Here is a 17,626-nt window from a genome sequence, read left to right on the forward strand (position 1 = left end):
CAGTGCAAGTTCAGGTAAAATTCAGGTTGATAATGACTTTTTGGTTTGCGTGGCAGAGGTGATTTATTTCAGGAGGGAGCTGTGGGAGCTGCCTGTGTGCCTGAGGCTCATTCCAAGGCAGGAGGATATGGTCGAAGTGCCGGGGCTGGTATGGTTTCGGACCAACAGGCCAGTCCAGCTGGAGCTGAACCATGACTTTCACGCATCTCTGCTCCATTTTCATGCCAGTACCACTAAATGCGTGCATTTCAGGGCTGTCCCCCTCTCCCCGTCCCACTGTTTTGTTAGCCACCTGCGCAAGGGGACATAAACCCTTGCAAAAGGCTGGTCATGTAGCAGGGCTTTGATCCCAGGTCATGTTTCCCACCCCCCATATCTCATTGCGGACCACCAATTAATGGAATAATTTTTGTTTTCACGGAGTGATACTGAGAATTGGTATAAAAATGAGTCAAACGGTGAATTAAAATGCGCGGTTAGGATGTACCAACTTCTTTTCTGATTTTTATTACGAGGCTGCTTGAATTCTATGGCTGTGCTCAGGAGGAGCCAAGCTCATTTTCTAAGAAGCGATGGTTAACCAAAATTGCCGTTACAAAACAGACACGGAGAAGACAAATGAACATCTAGATAGATACTCTACTGTAAGTGCAGAAAGTGCGCTGTTATAGTGTGAATGATATTTTAGGAGCTGTTTCAAGTATCCAGCACACTTGGCCTTTTGTACAAACAATAAACTACCCATTTGAAGCAGTGTGCATGAATCACGCAATAATTATTAAATGATCTTTATTAAATTTAGCAGTAACTGTATCTATGGAGTTATCTCTTTTCGGCTTCCAAAATTGGTAAATTTTCAAGTAATGATGAATGACAGGGAGCTTTTCCACTGAATAAAAAATTTCATGTCTCCTGTATTCTTGCTCCCCAATGTTTAGACTGACGTTTAAAAGAGAATCAGGGATTGTGGGCCCAATCCTGATCCCTTTGAAATTAACTGCCTTTTTGTTATAGATTTCGTAGGGTCAGAGCCAATATCGATGGAATTACTGTCTGAAAGAAGCCGAAACGAGTTATTCGGCGATAAACCCGATTTTTGCTGTCAGGCCGGCTGGAGTACAGGAAATAAAGGTTTAAGCGGTGCAAATGGCCAAGTCCCCGCTTTTCCCTGAAGGTGGAGGGAAAGGCGGGTCTCACCTGCTCGCTGGCCCCGCTCATCCCTCCATCCATCTCTCCCTCCATTCCTCCACCTCTCCCTCCCTCCATCCATCCCTCCACCCCGTCCCGCCGAGCCGGGCCGCCCGGGCGCAGGGGGAGCGCGGCGCGGCTCCCACGGCCGCGGCAGGATTTCCTCCCCGCAGAAGCCTGTTCCCCTGCGAGTTTGTCTGCCAGGAAACCGCCTTCCCCGCGAAACCCGAAATATCTGCCGGCACCTCCTCCTGAAATAGCCCCCAGAGGAGCCGCTGCTGCGGCCAAAGCCGATTGCTAACTTCCTAATATTTGCGGGCTTTTTTGCTTTAAAAACCCTCTCCCCGACCCGTACTCTCACGTTTTCTCCGTGTCCGTGGCGATTCCCGCCGCTCCTTGGAAGCCAGACGGGAAAGTCGGAGGCCGATGCAGCGGGAGAGGGAGACACCGGAGGGAGCGCGGCTGCCGAGGGGCTCCGAGCCGCCGCGGTCCCTCCAAGCGCCGCCCGCTCTCGCCCGGCACCGGCCCCGGCCCCCGCCTCCCGGCACGGCCCCGCAAATAACTCCGCGGCGCAGAAAGACACCCCCCCCGCCCCCGGTCCCGACGACAGCCGCGGGGACCGGCCCCTCGGGCAAACTGGGTGACCTTTTCGGGGTAGCCACCGACCCGGCATTTCTTTGGATGTCTTAACCTTTGTTGTTTGAGTTATCTCGGAGATAAGTTCCCGTTTTTCTCTAGGTTCTTACTTAAAACTGATTTTATTAACGCGGATTTTTATACTCCGACAGCGTGCATCAATAGGATGCCGGAGAGGAGAGTAAAACAGCTGTATTTACGTAAAATGATTAGCCGCTGGACAATGGAAGTCGAGTGATATATTTAGCTACAGGAGGATATTTTCAGACAATACCAGGGCTCTTCATTTCCTTTGGTTTACTTAAAGCGAGGATACGGAGAGTTAGAGGTCACCGTTTACTCACAGCTTTTACAAAACACCGCTCCTAACCTTTTGCTTCAAAACAAACAGAAGCAGCAGCACTGCAAAATTGAGGTAAACCTATTTTACACGTCTCTGTTGCTAGAAGCATTTATCAGGCTCAGTGTTTACATTGGCTCACGACTGGCTACACACCACACATTTGTTTAAAAGTTTAATAATTAAGTACTTTCCTCCCCTCGCTGGCGAAGCTCTCCTTTGATGCCCCTCGATGTGCATAGATACCCAATCTCTGTCTCCCACTTGAGTGCTAAGTTTCCGTCCTGGGAATCAGATCTTTTTCCACCAAATTGCGTCGCCGGATCTGCAATTCCTTCCTCACTGCAAATTAAATTTAATTAAGCAGTTTACTTAAAACGTCTTCGATGTTTTGTGTGAAAAGCAAACTGATTTCCTTGTTTTCTTGAGTGGTAGATTTCATTAGAGAACTACCAAACACAATTAACACAAAATCTATGGGGCATCGAGCGCGCCTCAAATCTCCTTCTCCTTCTGCCGCGAGCGGGACGAGCGGGCTCTGCCAGGCAGGGCGGCGACGCCTGGAACACCAGCTTAGTTAAAAAGGGGGGACGGGGGGAAAGCGATCATTTTCTTCCAAATTGATCGGGGAAGTAGATTACAGTGCCAGTCGTTTTCCTTCTAAGGGCTTCTCCGCGTTCGTCTAAAAGCCGAACGAGCATCACCACTAACCCGATTTTTAAGTAAATGCCCGTATTTCTTCGGGAATAAAATTATACGAAATTGGCTCTTTATTACGGTATTTTGTAGCGTTCTTCGCATGCCTTAACTAAAAGGTAGGGAAATGACAGAAAGAGCGCGCCGTAATTTCCTGGGATTTAACTTTTAATCCTTTCTGCAGATACTATTTTGGCAAGAAATCCCGACTGGAAGAAATTCGGTAACCCCCTTCATTTTACAGGGGCGACTGCGACATTCTACCATCGGCGTGGAACCACGGTACGCACAGCGCTCGGCGCGGACCGTTCGCCGGTGTCGCCTCCCCGGCCCGGAGCCACCACCCGGGGCAGCTGTACCGCCCGCCGCCTTCTGCGGGGGAACGGCAAAGGCGCCGGGCAGGGCAGGACGCGAAGGAGCCCCGGAGAGGGGGGGACACCCGGGGGGACCGCTTTGCACCACCACCACCCCCCCCCCCCCGCCCCACACACCCGCGGAGGGCTAGCGCTGGCCGCTAGTGGGAGCTGTGGCCCCGTGGAAGTGCCGCGGGAGCCGCCGGGCCCCCAGCGCGGCGGCGGGGCGCGCCCGCGGGGGTCTTGGAGACACACACGCCGCCCCCCCCACTCCTCCCCCCCCGGCGCCCTCCGCACCCCGCGCGGACCCTGCGGAGCCGCCGGGGAAGCATCTCCAACGCTGCCTGTAGGTAGCTCCCTGTGGCCAGAAATTAATAATAAAATGAAATTAAAGGGCCAGGTGCCGCCGCGATGCGCGGTGTCTGAAAAAGAACCGGATCCGAAAAATACTCCCCGCCCCCCCCAAAAAAAGTGTGTAAGGGAAGGACGAAGCGCTGAGCGATCGTCAGGGAAAGGCGGGGAACCCGCACCCGGCCCCCGCGCCCCTAGTTACGCGCCGCTCCGCATCCCTTTGAAGGGGCTCCGCGTGTCTCTATTTGGGGACGGCCCGTGGCTAATTGTCGCGTAACCTGACAAACTTTGAAAACTCCGAGACCCCGTGGGAAGTGCCAGCCCGGGGCCGGCCGTGGGAGAGCCCCCTGGTCCCCGCTTCCCCCGGCGGGGCACCCGCAGAAAGTTGCGCGGGGAGCTCCGCGCCAGCCGAGACCCGGCCCCGGCTCTTCCCCGCTCTGTACTTGAAAAACACTTAATTTCAGCAAAGACTTTTTTTGAGAGGGAGGTTTATTTTACTGCATTTTATATTTTTGCCTCCCGCCCGGCCCCGCCGTGACTAAGAGCGAGTGGGCTCCCCCCACCCCCCTCACCCCGGCGGCCTCCCGCGGTGCGGCGGGGCCGGGACCGAGACCGGGGCCGGGCCTGGCGGGGTAGAGGGGAGGAGGGGGGGGGTGTTACCTGCCGGCCCCGCTCGTCTCGGCTGTGCTCGGCGCGGCCCCGCCCGCCGCCGCGGCGGCGGTAAGTGACACTCGCGGCGCCCAACCAGCGCGGCGGCCCGGCGGCGGCCCTATGAGCGGCGGCGGCGGGGCGGCGGGGCCGCGCTTATATGGCTACGGCGGCGCGCTGCCGCCGGCCGCGCTCCTGCGCCGGGGACTGGCCGCGGCGGCAGCACCAGCACCACCGGCGGAGCGGCGGCATCGCGGGCTGAAGGCGCCGCGGTGGGGAACGGCCGCGGCTGGCGCCGCTCCTCCTTCCTTCTCCTCCGCCCTGGGCTGCGCGGCCGCGCAAGTCCCACGCCCGGCTTTCCTCCTGCCGCCGCGGCGCGCACTGCGGATCTCGCAACGGGAGAGCGAGAGAGGGACGTTTTGACGCTGCGACCCCCCCCCCCCCCCATTTTGTTTTTTATTGTTATTTTATTTTTTTAATTATTATTTTTTTCGACCCCTCTTTCTTTCCTTGCTCCGCTCCCGGGTCTTTGCCGGCGACAAGGACAGCAGTGCCTCCCCCGGGAAAGCCGGAGCCCTGCGGATGCGCCTCCCCGGGACCGGGGGAGCTGACTCTCGGAGTGGATTTATTGACTCGCGGTTGCTTCCGAGCTGCCCGAAACAGCCCGGGCTGGTGCCTGTGCGGATTGCAAACTGCAGGGAGCAGTGAGAGACACACAGGAGGAGCCTCCTGCCGAGGCTGTGTCCCTTTCCCCCAACCCCTTTATTTCTCCTACCACCTCTTCTTTTATTTTATGTTGTGTTTTTTTTTTTTTACTCCTTTTCACGCGAGCCTTAGACACTGTGAACGTGTATGGCGCACTGGATCCAAATGGGAGTTGGCAGTTTGAGTGGCATCTTCCAAGGCAGCCGGGAGACCCCCAGTAAGAGGAAGGACTGAGGCGTTTGCATATTTTTTTGTTATTGCTATCGTTACTTCGGAGGTAGCGTGGATCTTACCTCGCAGGAGAATTTCCCACATGCGAGCGGCATACATGACTCAGTAGATCTGCCTGCAGCTCTCACCAAGTGCATCGTCGACCCTTCGCGTGTGATTTTTTTTATTTTATTATTTTTTTTTTAAAATTTTGATATTCTTCCTTCCCTATCCGTCGTCCCGGCTGTTGGGATACCGGGCACCCGCCCTGCTGTCGCCGCTCAGGTGCGGGGAAGCCGCGCACGGCGGAGTTGGCGAGGCTCCGGGGAGGGACTCGGTGCCGCCTGCGACCATGGCAGCGCGGAGGCGAGACGCCTCCGCCTGGAAGTACTGTTGGGGAGTCGCGATGGTTTTATGCAGAACTGCACTGGCGAGGTCCATCGTTTTAGACCCCATATATTGGAATTCCTCCAACCCCAAGTAAGTTTCCAGCCCGCTCCCCCCACCCCCGCCGCCTCCCGCCGGGGGCCGGCGCTGCCCTCCGCGGCGCTGCGCGGGAATTGAGGGAGGGGAACGGGGTGGGTGGAGGGGACGGACACGACACGCGGTGCCGCGGCCGCCGGGAGCCACGGGGACGGGGCGGGGGACACTGCGAGCGGCGGCGGCCGCCGGGGACTTCAGCCCGGGCCGGCAGCAGGATCTGGCCCTCCCCGGGGCGGGTGGTCCGTGTCGCGGCGGAGCTGCCCCGCCGCCGCTTGCCCCCCGGCGGGAGGGTCCCGGGAGGGAGTGGGGGACGGGGACGGGGCGGGGAGAGCCGGGACGGGACGGGGCGGCGGAGCGGGATGAGCGGGGCGGCGGCAGCAGCAGGCTGAAACCTGCGGGCGGGGTGCGGGCTCCCCTCCCGCCCCGCCGCCGCCGCCTGCGCGGGGTCGGAGCAGCGGCGGAGGTCGGCGGAGCCGGGCCGCGCTGGGCTGCCAGGGAAGGGTGATCCTCTTCAACTTCTCCGTCTGCAGATGCAAACTCATCCCATTGACTTCAGCGAAGTTACATCTGCTTATAACAGGGCTAAATTTGGTTGTGGAGTTGATGGTATCAAGGCACATGTCAGTGAGTAATGAACTAAGCATTACCCATCACACAACCATTTAGTGTCATTCTTCATTAACAAATCCAGGCAAAAAAGTACATGCGTTCCCAGGACTTCACTATCAAAGCACACTGTTAAAACAGAAGCATATCCTTTAAAAAAAAAACAACAAAAAACCACAAAACTACTTTACTTAAACATACAAAATTTCTGCTATTGGGAAGAGGAATTTTTTGGGAAGTGGGCCGTCTTTCTAAAGAGAAATCAGAGTCAGTGACGAAAAACTAATTCTACTTCTCTTTTTGTCTGCTTTCATTTTTGATATGCAAAATAAAAGTTGGCTTTGTTCAGTTGTGAAATCCTTTGAACTTTTGTGATTAAACCCACTATTTTAGAGAACAAAAATCATGATAGGAAGAAATAGTCTGTAATGAGTTCAGGAAGTTTTACACCAGAAATGGGTTAAAATTTCTTTTAACTCATGCTACATATTCAATTATATATATTTAAAAGCAACCCATATGCATTGTGCTAATTGAATTTAGAATTTCCTGTTAAATCCAGTAAGTACACGTCTTGTTTTCCCGGGGGACTTTTTAGAGGAAATGTTAGGTGGTGATGAGACAAGAATAATGGAGTATTTCCTGGATCAGGGATTAATTCTGTGTAGGTGGCAGGATCTCCAAGAGTTTGAAGATTTCAAAGTTTGAATTGGGAGTAGCATTTCAAGTTTATCAAGTAGTCTTGCGTTACAGTCATCATTGCCTACCGTTGTTCCCACTGTAGGAAAAACTGGCTGCAGATTTCTGCCAGTATTTTTCAATAATGGACATATTTTCTATATCTCTGTAAGATTCCTTTGCATAAAAGTTTTCCCATCTTTCTTTTTTTTTTTAAAAAAAAAAAAAGGAAACTGACAGGAATGCTGTGGACTGCTCAGTTCAGTGTTTTTATTCCTAGCATTGTGTGACAAATGATCGTTTTATATATGCACCAGGTGGGAAGCTAGTTGAAATAAAACAAAGTTTAGCTCCAGTCTCTGGCTCTGCACTTTTATGATGCTACATTGCTAAAGCTTTTCTTTGGCTTCAGAGAGGTACGACGTGACATCTGAGAATAAAGCGACCTGGCCGGTTATAAAGCGGGCTTTATAATGCTGTTTGAATTCTCGAAAGTCAAAGGCTGGGAGCCGGGGTTGCGTTGCATTAGTGGGCCTGCTGTGCTGGTGGAAAACAGGCTCTGAGCCTTGGAGGAAGGGGAAGGCTTTTGCATCCCCAGCCCTTGATGGGTTTATGCCTACAGAGGTCACTCTTCCAATGCAGAAGAGGCTGCTCTGGCCTCTCCGCTGCCAGCTCCAACCTGCTTTCGCTTTTTTTTTTTTTTTTTTAACTTACCTTGGTAGCTTTTATTAGCCATCAGTGAAATGAAAGTATCCGGAGCGGCTGAATTCAACCCATCTTACAGCGCCTGGGGATACGGTTCCTTTATCAAATACAAGTTGTGTTTCCATTTGGCTAATTCTAAACTATTTGATTACAAAAAAAAGGTTTGAATGTTGTTAATGGTAGATCTAATGATAATATCTAATTACTTTTTCAACTTAAATGCACGCTTAAAAATAGGTTCTGCTGTTGATGTAATTGAGTTTTCTTGAGTGATTCATTGAGGCTTAATCACCACAGTGAAGGAGTACACTATTAAAATTAGTCTTTTCAATTGCTGGGGCTAGTGATTTATAGGCCACTTGGAGGCCCGTCGTTTGAGGGAGCTTACAAATGCATTACCGATATTGCTGCCGGTGAGACAGCTCCACTTCTCTGAGCAGGATTTCTTACTAATTCTTGTCACAATTGTTTGCCCGAAGGATACCGAATAATTTCTCCTTAGACGAGGTTGTCCTCACACTGGATTCAAGCTGAATGTTAGCTGCAGAAGTAAGCTGCTGAAATGGGTCTTGGCGTAGTATAATAATAAAGATCCTTTCTAGGTTTGAAATAATAACTATCTGTGGTGCCGGTTAATTTATTCAGGGAAGCTGTGCATTTAACTCTATTCAGAGCCTCAACACATAAATCTGCTGCACAGGTAGGCAATTAAGTGCTGGGAGAAGTTGTTAGTCAGGTTAATATAGAGTATGAAATAATAAATTTTAGGTTAAGGTGAATGTATAAGCTGAATTGGTTTTGCACTGAAGTTTGGAGGTTATAATTTCCAGCAGGTGTCTGGGATGGAGAGCATGCGGTAGCTGTTTGAACACAGAGCTCCCTCCCCTGTTCCCCCCCCCTCCCTTTTCAGAGATCTGCTTTCATTGCCTCGGTCAAATCACAAGAGGTGTGTTTTAAGTGACATGCATAGAATAATTATACCTGCCACTTTATTGCTTGGGAGGTTAAACGTCATTGTTGCAGATGGTTTTGGTAGACTTTACAGACTTCTCATCTGGAGAACCTTAGATCTCGTGATCTCGAAAACACAGAGAAAAATTACTCTGTAGACTTAACTCCTGTTGACACTTTTTAATGGGGGACTTTCTGCCTGTGTTGTTTCTGCCAAAATAAACAATGTATATAGATAGCAGGGATTACCTCAGTTTCACCTCACCAGGGCTCAGCACCGCCTTTGGCACACAGGGCGGCACGTAGTGTTATGGGGCGCCTTTTAGTCAAAGGGGAGAGAAATCTCATTCAAAAAAACCATCGCTTATGCCTCAAGAGTCGCTATTCCCTGCGTGCTGTGGGCCAAGCGGTTCTCCCTAGAGACACGCGGAAGGTTATCCTCACAAGTGGTGCATTTGACACTGATTAAGTTAGGTTATATAGCTGTTTTTCCTCTGCTTCCGATAACCAGTTATATATGGGATATTTCACAGCCCGCCTCTGAATGAATGCTAACATGTCAGAAACTGATAAAATAAACTACAATTGATGACCCTGTTAAATGGTCTATTCAGTAGCATATAGACTAGACTGCTTCTCATTGTATCTGGAATTCTTATTTTTGTAGGTAAACAAATGCACATTCACTACCGCCTGAATAGCCCCTTGAACTATGCTCTGCAGTTTGCATTTGGGTTAATCTTGTCGGTTTTAATATAGAGAGGGGGGAAAAAAGGAGAAAGCACCAGGGGTGGAATTGTTAGTGCTTTCACATCCACATTCCTCACATTTTGTCAGGATGATAAACTGTAGGTAATGGACAGCCGTTGTTTCACAGGACAGGCGAGCCAGCCGGAGCACAAAGAGCTTGCTAAAACGATACCTCACGACAACATGTTTGGGAGCCTCTCGGCTAGGCAAGAATTTATTTGGGAGCCCCATGTCACGGGACCGCACTTTCTAACCTCAGCAATTACAGCTTCAAGCTGAAGAAACAGGAGTGGAAGGTTAAAATGATTTAAACACATGCTCCTAAATTGTACCCAAAACATAGCTGTTGACACTTGGCATGCTAATGCGAGGAGTGAGTGGTGGCTTCCAGTCCATTTGATATCTCTGGCATTCGTAGCCAGGGCTCCCGAGCACAAAGTGAATTAGCAAAATGAATTCAGAACAAACTGAAGGCCGAATTCTTGAGCTGGTTATTTTCCCCAGCCTTTTATACGTGGAGTATAATTGCTATATTATTTATAGTAATTATCTTAAAGCATGTTATCTGTAAGCTGTGCTACGTTATTTCACTTTGTTTAATGAAGTAATTGCCTTTAGAAAGGCAGTGACTAAAAGTCAAGCGAAAATCACTTAAGTTCTCCCTCTTCCCACACACAAGAATGCCTCCCTCCTTTCTTCTTCCTTTTTTTTTTCCCCTCCATGTTTAATTGTAAGGAGATCACGTTGCTTTAGGTGTGATGTTCAGGACCATCTCAAATTCAGCCAAGGTTCCTGTGATGGGAAGTCAGCGGAGGACCTGAGGTGACTGCCGTGATGTGCTGGCAGAGACAGGCCTTTCAGCCTTGCGCAGCAGCCAGAGCCAGGGTTGCTTCTGGGGCTTTTTTAAATTATTATTAGATATATATATATTTTTTTAATCTGGTCTTCATGTGTCGTGCAACCGGCACTACTTGAAGTTGCTTGTTGCAAATGAGAAGAAAGTGTTCTTCTGAGAAAAAAATGGTGATTAAAATGTTATTCCTGTGTGCCTAATGTCTGCCTGCCTTGGCTGCTGACATAAAGAAACCTGTTTTTCTGGTCATTTATCATACATCTACATGGATTTGCTTATGAGCTCATTCGTTGTGAGGCGTTGTGGAAACTTCAATAGGAATGTTAAACTGCTTGAAATATTTTGATTAAAATATGCAGTGCCACGGAATATAGACTTTTAACCAGAACTCTGTCTTGAGTGAGGGGAATTTTTTTGGGGGGCGGGGAGGGAGTGTCAAGGGAGGAGAGGTTTTTTTTGGGGGGGTGGGGGGGGAGTTGCATGAAAAGCAGAGGAAGGGAGGATGGCAAATGGACAGTGTTAGAAGAGCTTGGAAAAACTCCTGTGGCTTCATTGTCTCTTTAAAGCCAGAGAACACAAAGACAAACGCAGTTCAGCCTTTCTCCCATGATGGAAAATGTAAACCGTTGACACAGCTCCCATGTTTAACTTGTTTAATTCTCATTTTAAATTCAGTACTATACCAGCCGTGTGAACTCTGAAGATTTCTTTAGTAATCCATTTTGTAGTTCCGAATCAAAAACAAAGTGAAAAGGTCTGACACAATTTGCTTTTATTTTTAGGCAAATCAACCCTGGTCATAGTTAATAAGGGGATTACAACCCAGACTAGGTCTTTACAGATGTAATGTAAATCAAGGGCAGAGTATAAAGAAACTGATCCCTTTTGATTGAAGTATGGTAAAAAGGCATAGAGAAACTAGCAGCAGTAATCTGATTGTATGGCAATAAAACCACCATTTTCTGTCTTTCAGATAAAAATAATGTGGTAAATCCATGCAGTTCATAAGATGTAAAGGCAGATAAAGGGTGATGCCATGGCAACATATAGATTAGCTTGATGTTAGAAATGACACGTCTCTGAAAGGGGTGTTAGAAACTAAGGGCCTTGCTCCGGGCTGTAAGGTATTATGTGAGAACCGCACAAAACTTGGGGGCCGGGATTAGAAAGTATGAAAGGCCTACTTGTGGCTTGGGATGGTTAAAGCAGTAAAGAAAAGCTGCTCAGTTCTTGCTCATTGGTGGCGTATAATATGGTAAAGATAGATTTCATTTACTGCTTTCTGCCGAGATGGGGACCGATTAAAACTTGAGATGGCTGCAATTGTTAGGTGTGGAAGATTTTCCTTTTTAACTCCTGCCCTAGCAGCAGCCCTTCTGAAGAATTAGCCGCGCTTGGGGTTTGTTGCCTTAATCTATTTGGGCTTCGGGCAGGAGCATGCTGGCAGGGAACAGAGAGCAGAGGGGATAGGTAGGACTGGGGTTATCTGGAAAGAAAACACAGGCCTTTTGATTTCAGCTGTGTTTCAGGCTGTGGTTTCCATCTCCCACTCCATGGGAGCAGCAAAGATAAACACGCCGCATTGTCTGTGCCCTGGCCAGGTGATGCTTCAGCATCTCTTGTGTTTCCCATCCTGCAAAAATATAAAAGAAATAAAAAAACCCACAAACAAACCAGCATCCATTCCTATTTACCAATAAAGCTGCAGATAACCAGATTGATCTGGCTTAGTCTCTAGGTGGTATTTATTTCCGAAAGGTGGCCTGAAATATAGAAATGGATGAGATAAGCATCTGCTTACCCCCCCTTCCTCCTCCCCACCTTAAAATCATTGGGATGAGTTTGCTGTCAGCCCCCTTGAGTTCAGCCGGCAGACAATTTAGCCATTGTTTTGTCATTTATTTTAAGCAATCTGCAGCCGTAAAGGTAGTAAAACATCTCTCCTAGTGTAGCTTCTTGGGTTTTTCCCTTGCCTTTTCTCTTAAAGAGCCTTCTAAATAGTTAAGACTTGCTTTTCTACCCAACTGACAGCCGTAAACACCCACAACTTAAAGTCAGCATTACATTGCAAATCAGGGGTACGATTCAAACGAAATATTTACTTTATTGCCTGCTCATTTGTCTGCTGGGGGGGGGGGAAAGCACTCTGCATTTGTTAGTCAGAGTCTAGACATAAGGGGAAAAAACACTGAAGCCTACAATAACAGTTGTGTCTTTCTTTAGTGGGAATGAGCCTGGGATGAGCTCGGCAAAATGGAATTCATGCTGTTTGTTTGGCAGTAACTCGGACACTTTTTAAGTTTTGGGTTTTTTCATTTTTTTTTTTTTATAAAGATGTTAATTACATGCTTGAATTTATCATTCTTATCCTACCCCATAGTAAGCTGGAAAGCTTCACAATTCTGACTGAAAAGGGAACTCCAGAACCAAAACTGTCAAGCTGCTGATGTGATTTAACAAATGAAAAATAAACAAGTGCATATAGGGAGCTGAACAGATTGGCAGAATCTACGGGGCCTGAAGTGCTCAGATACGTTTCCTCTCTTGCAGCTTAACCTTCACAAATCTATATCAAAAGATCCAATTCATTTGCTGAAATTCTCCAAAGCGCAGGGGCACCCTCATCTAATTTACAGGCCGGTCACATCCAAGCACCTTGCATTCTGCATTTGACAATGATTGCTAATGGGCCATTCAACTAAAGTATTTGCTTGTTAACAGGGAACAGAGCATGATAAATGTCCAGCAAGCTTGCGGCCTCCTTCAGCTTTTCAAATGCAGACTGGTGCATATTTATGGCAGGCAAATGACAAAGAGAGAAGCTGAATTACTCTGGCCTTATGCTTTCTGTTCGAACAAGGGTTAAAGTAATTAAAGAAATAATGCAAAAACCGATGTCCTTTGTTTGCCCACCATTATCCAACATTTAGCTTTCGAACCTGCCTGTCATGTCACATTTCAGAAACGTACCAGATAAGGCAGGGTAGGTTTGGCAGGGCGCAGAAGAAGGAGTGGGTAATTCCTTATGGAGCGCATCCTGGGCTCCCAGTTCCCACAGGGAATCCTTTGCAGGTTCCCCCTCTCCTGAAATAGTTTTCACTGACATACATTAACTGGAAGATTTACTTCGAACACAGAGGTTTTGCAATTTGCGCTTCTGTTCCCTAACTGGGGTGGGGGGGGGGGTGGGGGGGAGCCCAAACCCAAAGCAGTCAGAGGCTTGGAGAAAACAAGCACATTGCGCTCAGCATGTTTCAGAAAGCCAAGTGTGAAAACAAAATGGCAGAACAAAAAACACTTTTGCCGTTGCTCCTCCGCCCCCAAGGACAGCTAGATCTTCAAAACTCAAGCTATAAAGCACACAGACATTCCCTAAACTTCCAGTGTCTTCAGTGTCATTTTGAATCGCTTGGTATTTTACGGTTGGGTTTTTTTTGGTTTTTTTTGGTGAATTCATGTTTAATCTGAGCTTGATTTTCAAAAGTCTCCGAGCAGACTTAAATGCAGAATTGCAAGAGATCATTTTAAATTCCATATTTAAAAAATGCCATTTAGTATTTTATATTTCTAGTTGCAAGTAGATAACCATGTTCCAGGCTTCTGTTTAGCTCCTGTTCAACTCCATGAAAATACCTCCAGCGATTTTCAGTGAGTATTACATTAGCCTGCAAGGGCTTTACATTATAATTGTTTTTTTCATTATAGGCAGAATTTTAATTTTCTTAAAATGATCAAAATCTATCATTTTACTCAAGGAAAAAGAACATCTAGTTCCGCCCCCCGTTAACTGTGATGCAGAGAACTTTCCTTTGCTGTGATTATATACATTGTCAATGACAGCAAATAAGGGCAGGACCTCTATCTTTTTTGGCAATCCTGTCCAGCCAACACCCAGTGTTTATTGCGGTATCAGCACGATAATTATAATGCAGCTGATTTAAACTTTGATGTAATAGTCTAGGCTTTCTTCTGGTTTTAAACGTAGGTTCCAAGCCAGAAAAGATAAAGGCTGGTAGAGGATTATGTTGCTAGGTGAATCATTCCTAATGTATGGCCTATACATAATCATAAGATGGGTTTTCAACCTCTATAGTGTTCTTTTTAAAGATGTGGTGGTTAATGGCTAAAATAGGATTTACAGAACCTTACTGAGTAGGATTCAGGGCTGTCTACGCTTTAAAGCATAATCAAGTTTTACACGTGTCCACAGAAAATGAGAAATTATATGGCTTGTCTTACGCAGGAGGACAGGTTAGACAGTGGAATGATACGTTAGGCTGAAAGATCTGTGCTGCTGCAAATTACTTTTCACTGTTTTGTTAGCTTTTGTTTGAATAGTGCATTTACTTAGGTACCCAAAGCAAAGAACAGTGGCGGGAAAGGTGAACAATGCACTGTAAAGGGAAGTGCATGTTCAAGCTAATAAGAAGGATTTAAAATTTATTATTGTTATTATTATTAGTTAAAGCCCAGTTGCAATTGAATGCTATTTTATTTTGGATTGGGAGTTCTGCCAGACTCCAGCCTGTCAGAGCTGAGAAGACTCAAATCAAGTCCAGGCCTATTTCTGCAGCAAACGGGAATCCTGGCTCCTTGCCTGCGGATTCATTCAGGAAGACCCATCTGGCTTTTGATGTTCTGCAAGTTTGAAGCAGTTTGTTTAAGGAACCTATGCAGCGAGCACTGCTGAAAGCACACGTAACTGCGCTTCTCACTCTTCGAGTGGTGCATCCTTTCGCGTTTTCGTTTTTTGCTGGTGGTTGCCATCTGCTTACCTACCGCCCGAGCAGCAGTTCGTTTCTATACCTGACTGGATAAAAGTGTAAATTTGGAGTTGGGAACATCTTGACTCCTTTTGAAGGATTTACAGTCCCGTAGCATTCACTGTCCACACTTCAGTTGCTTTCTTCATGTTTAATTAATTTCAGTTTAGTTCAGAAGCAGTCTAGCTTAATCACTGCACAATACTTGACCTTTTGGTTTTTTGGGGGCTTCTTTTTCCGAGGTATTTCCAAGCTATATAGATTAGCCGACCAGGGAAGGTCACGTTGGCAGGCGAGATCACTAGTCTGCGTGATAAATATTTTAAAAGAGACAATTTTTAGTGGTAATTGTGGTTCCTTCTACTTTTGATCAGACAGTTTTCAGGCACTTTTGGAAGAAAAACAAAAGCTGAATCTTCATAAATTTATTCCTTATTGTAGTATTTTCCATTCTGTGGATGGGTGTGTGACAGCCAAGGCGAGCAAGACGACATTCTGCTCCTAGGGCCTGACTCAGGAAACTGTCCTTATTCAAAAAAACTCATGTTAGGCATGTGCTGAATGCTGAATGTTTTTGCTGAAGCAGGACGAATTTAAGCATGAGCTATCTTGAACCAAGGCCAGAGTGAAAAGGTTTTTTGAGGTTGAACAAATACAGATCTCTCTGGAGCTTCATTAATTTTTTTTTATTTTTTTATTTATATCAGAAAATGATGTCAGAAGCTATGGTTCTGTCTGCACTTGTAACGAGTCTTAATTTTTGCGTAGCTTGCCAATAGTCAGTGGGTTAAAATGGAGTGGCTGGAGCTCCCGCTGTCACCGGCTGTCTGCGGAACCCCTCTGGTAGACTCTTCCACCCAGGGCAGGGGTGTCCGATCCAGTGATGAATGCACTTCTGGACCTTTACAGGAATTTTTAAACTACTCCAGAGTCAGTTTAGCTTAATGTGAGAGTCTCAGACCTGCAGAGGCCAAGAAGAGGGTAGGCCAAAAAGAGGGCCAAAAGCTGGTTCTTGGTAGGTCAGGTATGACTACTGCCTTGGAGGTGGCCGTGGCCGCCCGGTTTTATTCTGCTTCTGAAAGTCAGTCAAACTTCGGAAAAGTTTGTATTTAATGTAAGAACGTAGGATCTCCATGCTTGTGAGTGGCTGAGTGTTGGCTTTAATGTGAGATTGTAGATCTCCCATTTGGATTTTTGCTCAAGGTCATTTTCTCCCATCTGAAATAATATAAAGAGAAAAAGGATGCGGTATAGGACTGATAGAAAGTTGTAACTGGGTTCTGAAAATCTTTGCATAACAATGATTTGCCAAAATAGGTTTGGTTTGTCGTACAATGCTGTTATTGATTTGGCATAACTATTCCTGAACGTTGTGAGTTAACAACTTGTTCTACTTCCAGTGTTTACTTATGCAGGCAAATGGTATGCAATAATATATTTTCTATCAACTGCAAAGCAGCTGAAAGTTTTTCTTTGAATGTGAGATATGATCGCTGATTATTAATGTCTCATCAAGTAACAAGACAGTCCCCGCCCTCTTTTATAGACTTTGCTTGGAGCATGTCTTGGAACAAGACTGTACAGGTGCGAACAAATTATATTTAAGAGAAGGAAGACTGCAAACTTTGGTTGGTATTCTTGTGTTGTGGCTGACATAAGATTTGTTTCTGTAATAGGAACAGTGGAGAAGAGCACAGAATAGCACCGCAATAGAACAATCTGGTTTTATTGTTTCTTTCTTGTGATTTACAGTGCCCTTTTTGAAAAGTAGTTCTTTGGCAAATGCCAGCTGCTCTCTGTTAGCTTTCTAAAAGCAAAGAGACTTTAGTGACTTGTGTTAAGAAGCACACATGGTTTGGTTTGCCTTTCCGTTCCATGCTAACTACTGCTCTGCATCTTTTCAACAAAGCGCCATCTTTCTTGGGTTTGGCACACCCTGCCTCTGTGAGCACAAGTCAAGTAGAGCAGTGGTTTTGTGTTACGCTGAATTCATGGCACAGATCTTTTTTATTTTTCTTCCCCCCCCCCAAATCCAAACCATATAAATACCTGATTATCTTTGCCGCGAGAGAAAAGAACTACTTTAATATTCCCAGTAGCATATTTTGAACAACAATTCTTTAATTAAAACAACATTGGTCTCTTCCTGTATTTCGTGGCTAGCAAATGAGAGAAAACACCAGTGTTAATATCAAAGGGAGTCAGTTTTCATTACAGTAATGGTTCAATTGTGCAATGCTGTAGGCAGTGAAATTTAATATTATTGTGACTTGTATTGTAATTGTAGGATGACAGAGGAAAATGGATTAAGTTTAAATATAAGTGTACACAGCAGCACATGGACTTTGTCAAATGGAAGCTGAGGGTTGGGGCAGGACGGGTCCCCCTCTGGCTCTGTCATAATGAATTAGTATTTTGTAAATAACTGGCCACTAGACTATAGATTTATTACCTTTTGTAGATATATGTGGACACACAGAGACATGCATGGATTCTGTACCGACTGTAATTGCAGCGTGGAGTTGCAGAACGGGTTTATGCCTGTAGGCTTGCAGGGTATTTGAATGTCTAGGCTTCTTGTCTTCACCTTTCATGAAAATATTCTTGCCTGCCAGTTTGTGAAGTTTCTTCTGAAGGATACACCCATCCTTTCAGTTAAGGCATTGCTAACACATGAATGGCCTCAGACTGGAAAGCCCTTTGTCATTCT

General features: G+C 46.8%; 1 protein-coding gene across 1 annotated transcript in view; it reads left to right on the forward strand.

Annotated features, from left to right (window-relative positions):
* Positions 1-4,467: 4,467 nt before the first annotated feature.
* Positions 4,468-17,626, forward strand: part of EFNB2 (ephrin B2) — a 45,203-nt gene continuing 32,044 nt past the window's right edge. The window contains exon 1 of the mRNA XM_074561799.1: positions 4,468-5,607. Coding sequence (XP_074417900.1) covers positions 5,480-5,607 — 128 coding nt within the window. The 5' untranslated portion in view covers positions 4,468-5,479. The remainder of the gene's footprint in view (positions 5,608-17,626) is intronic.

Source organism: Larus michahellis, chromosome 1 (assembly GCF_964199755.1).
Source record: "Larus michahellis chromosome 1, bLarMic1.1, whole genome shotgun sequence".
Taxonomy (NCBI): Eukaryota; Metazoa; Chordata; class Aves; order Charadriiformes; family Laridae; genus Larus; species Larus michahellis.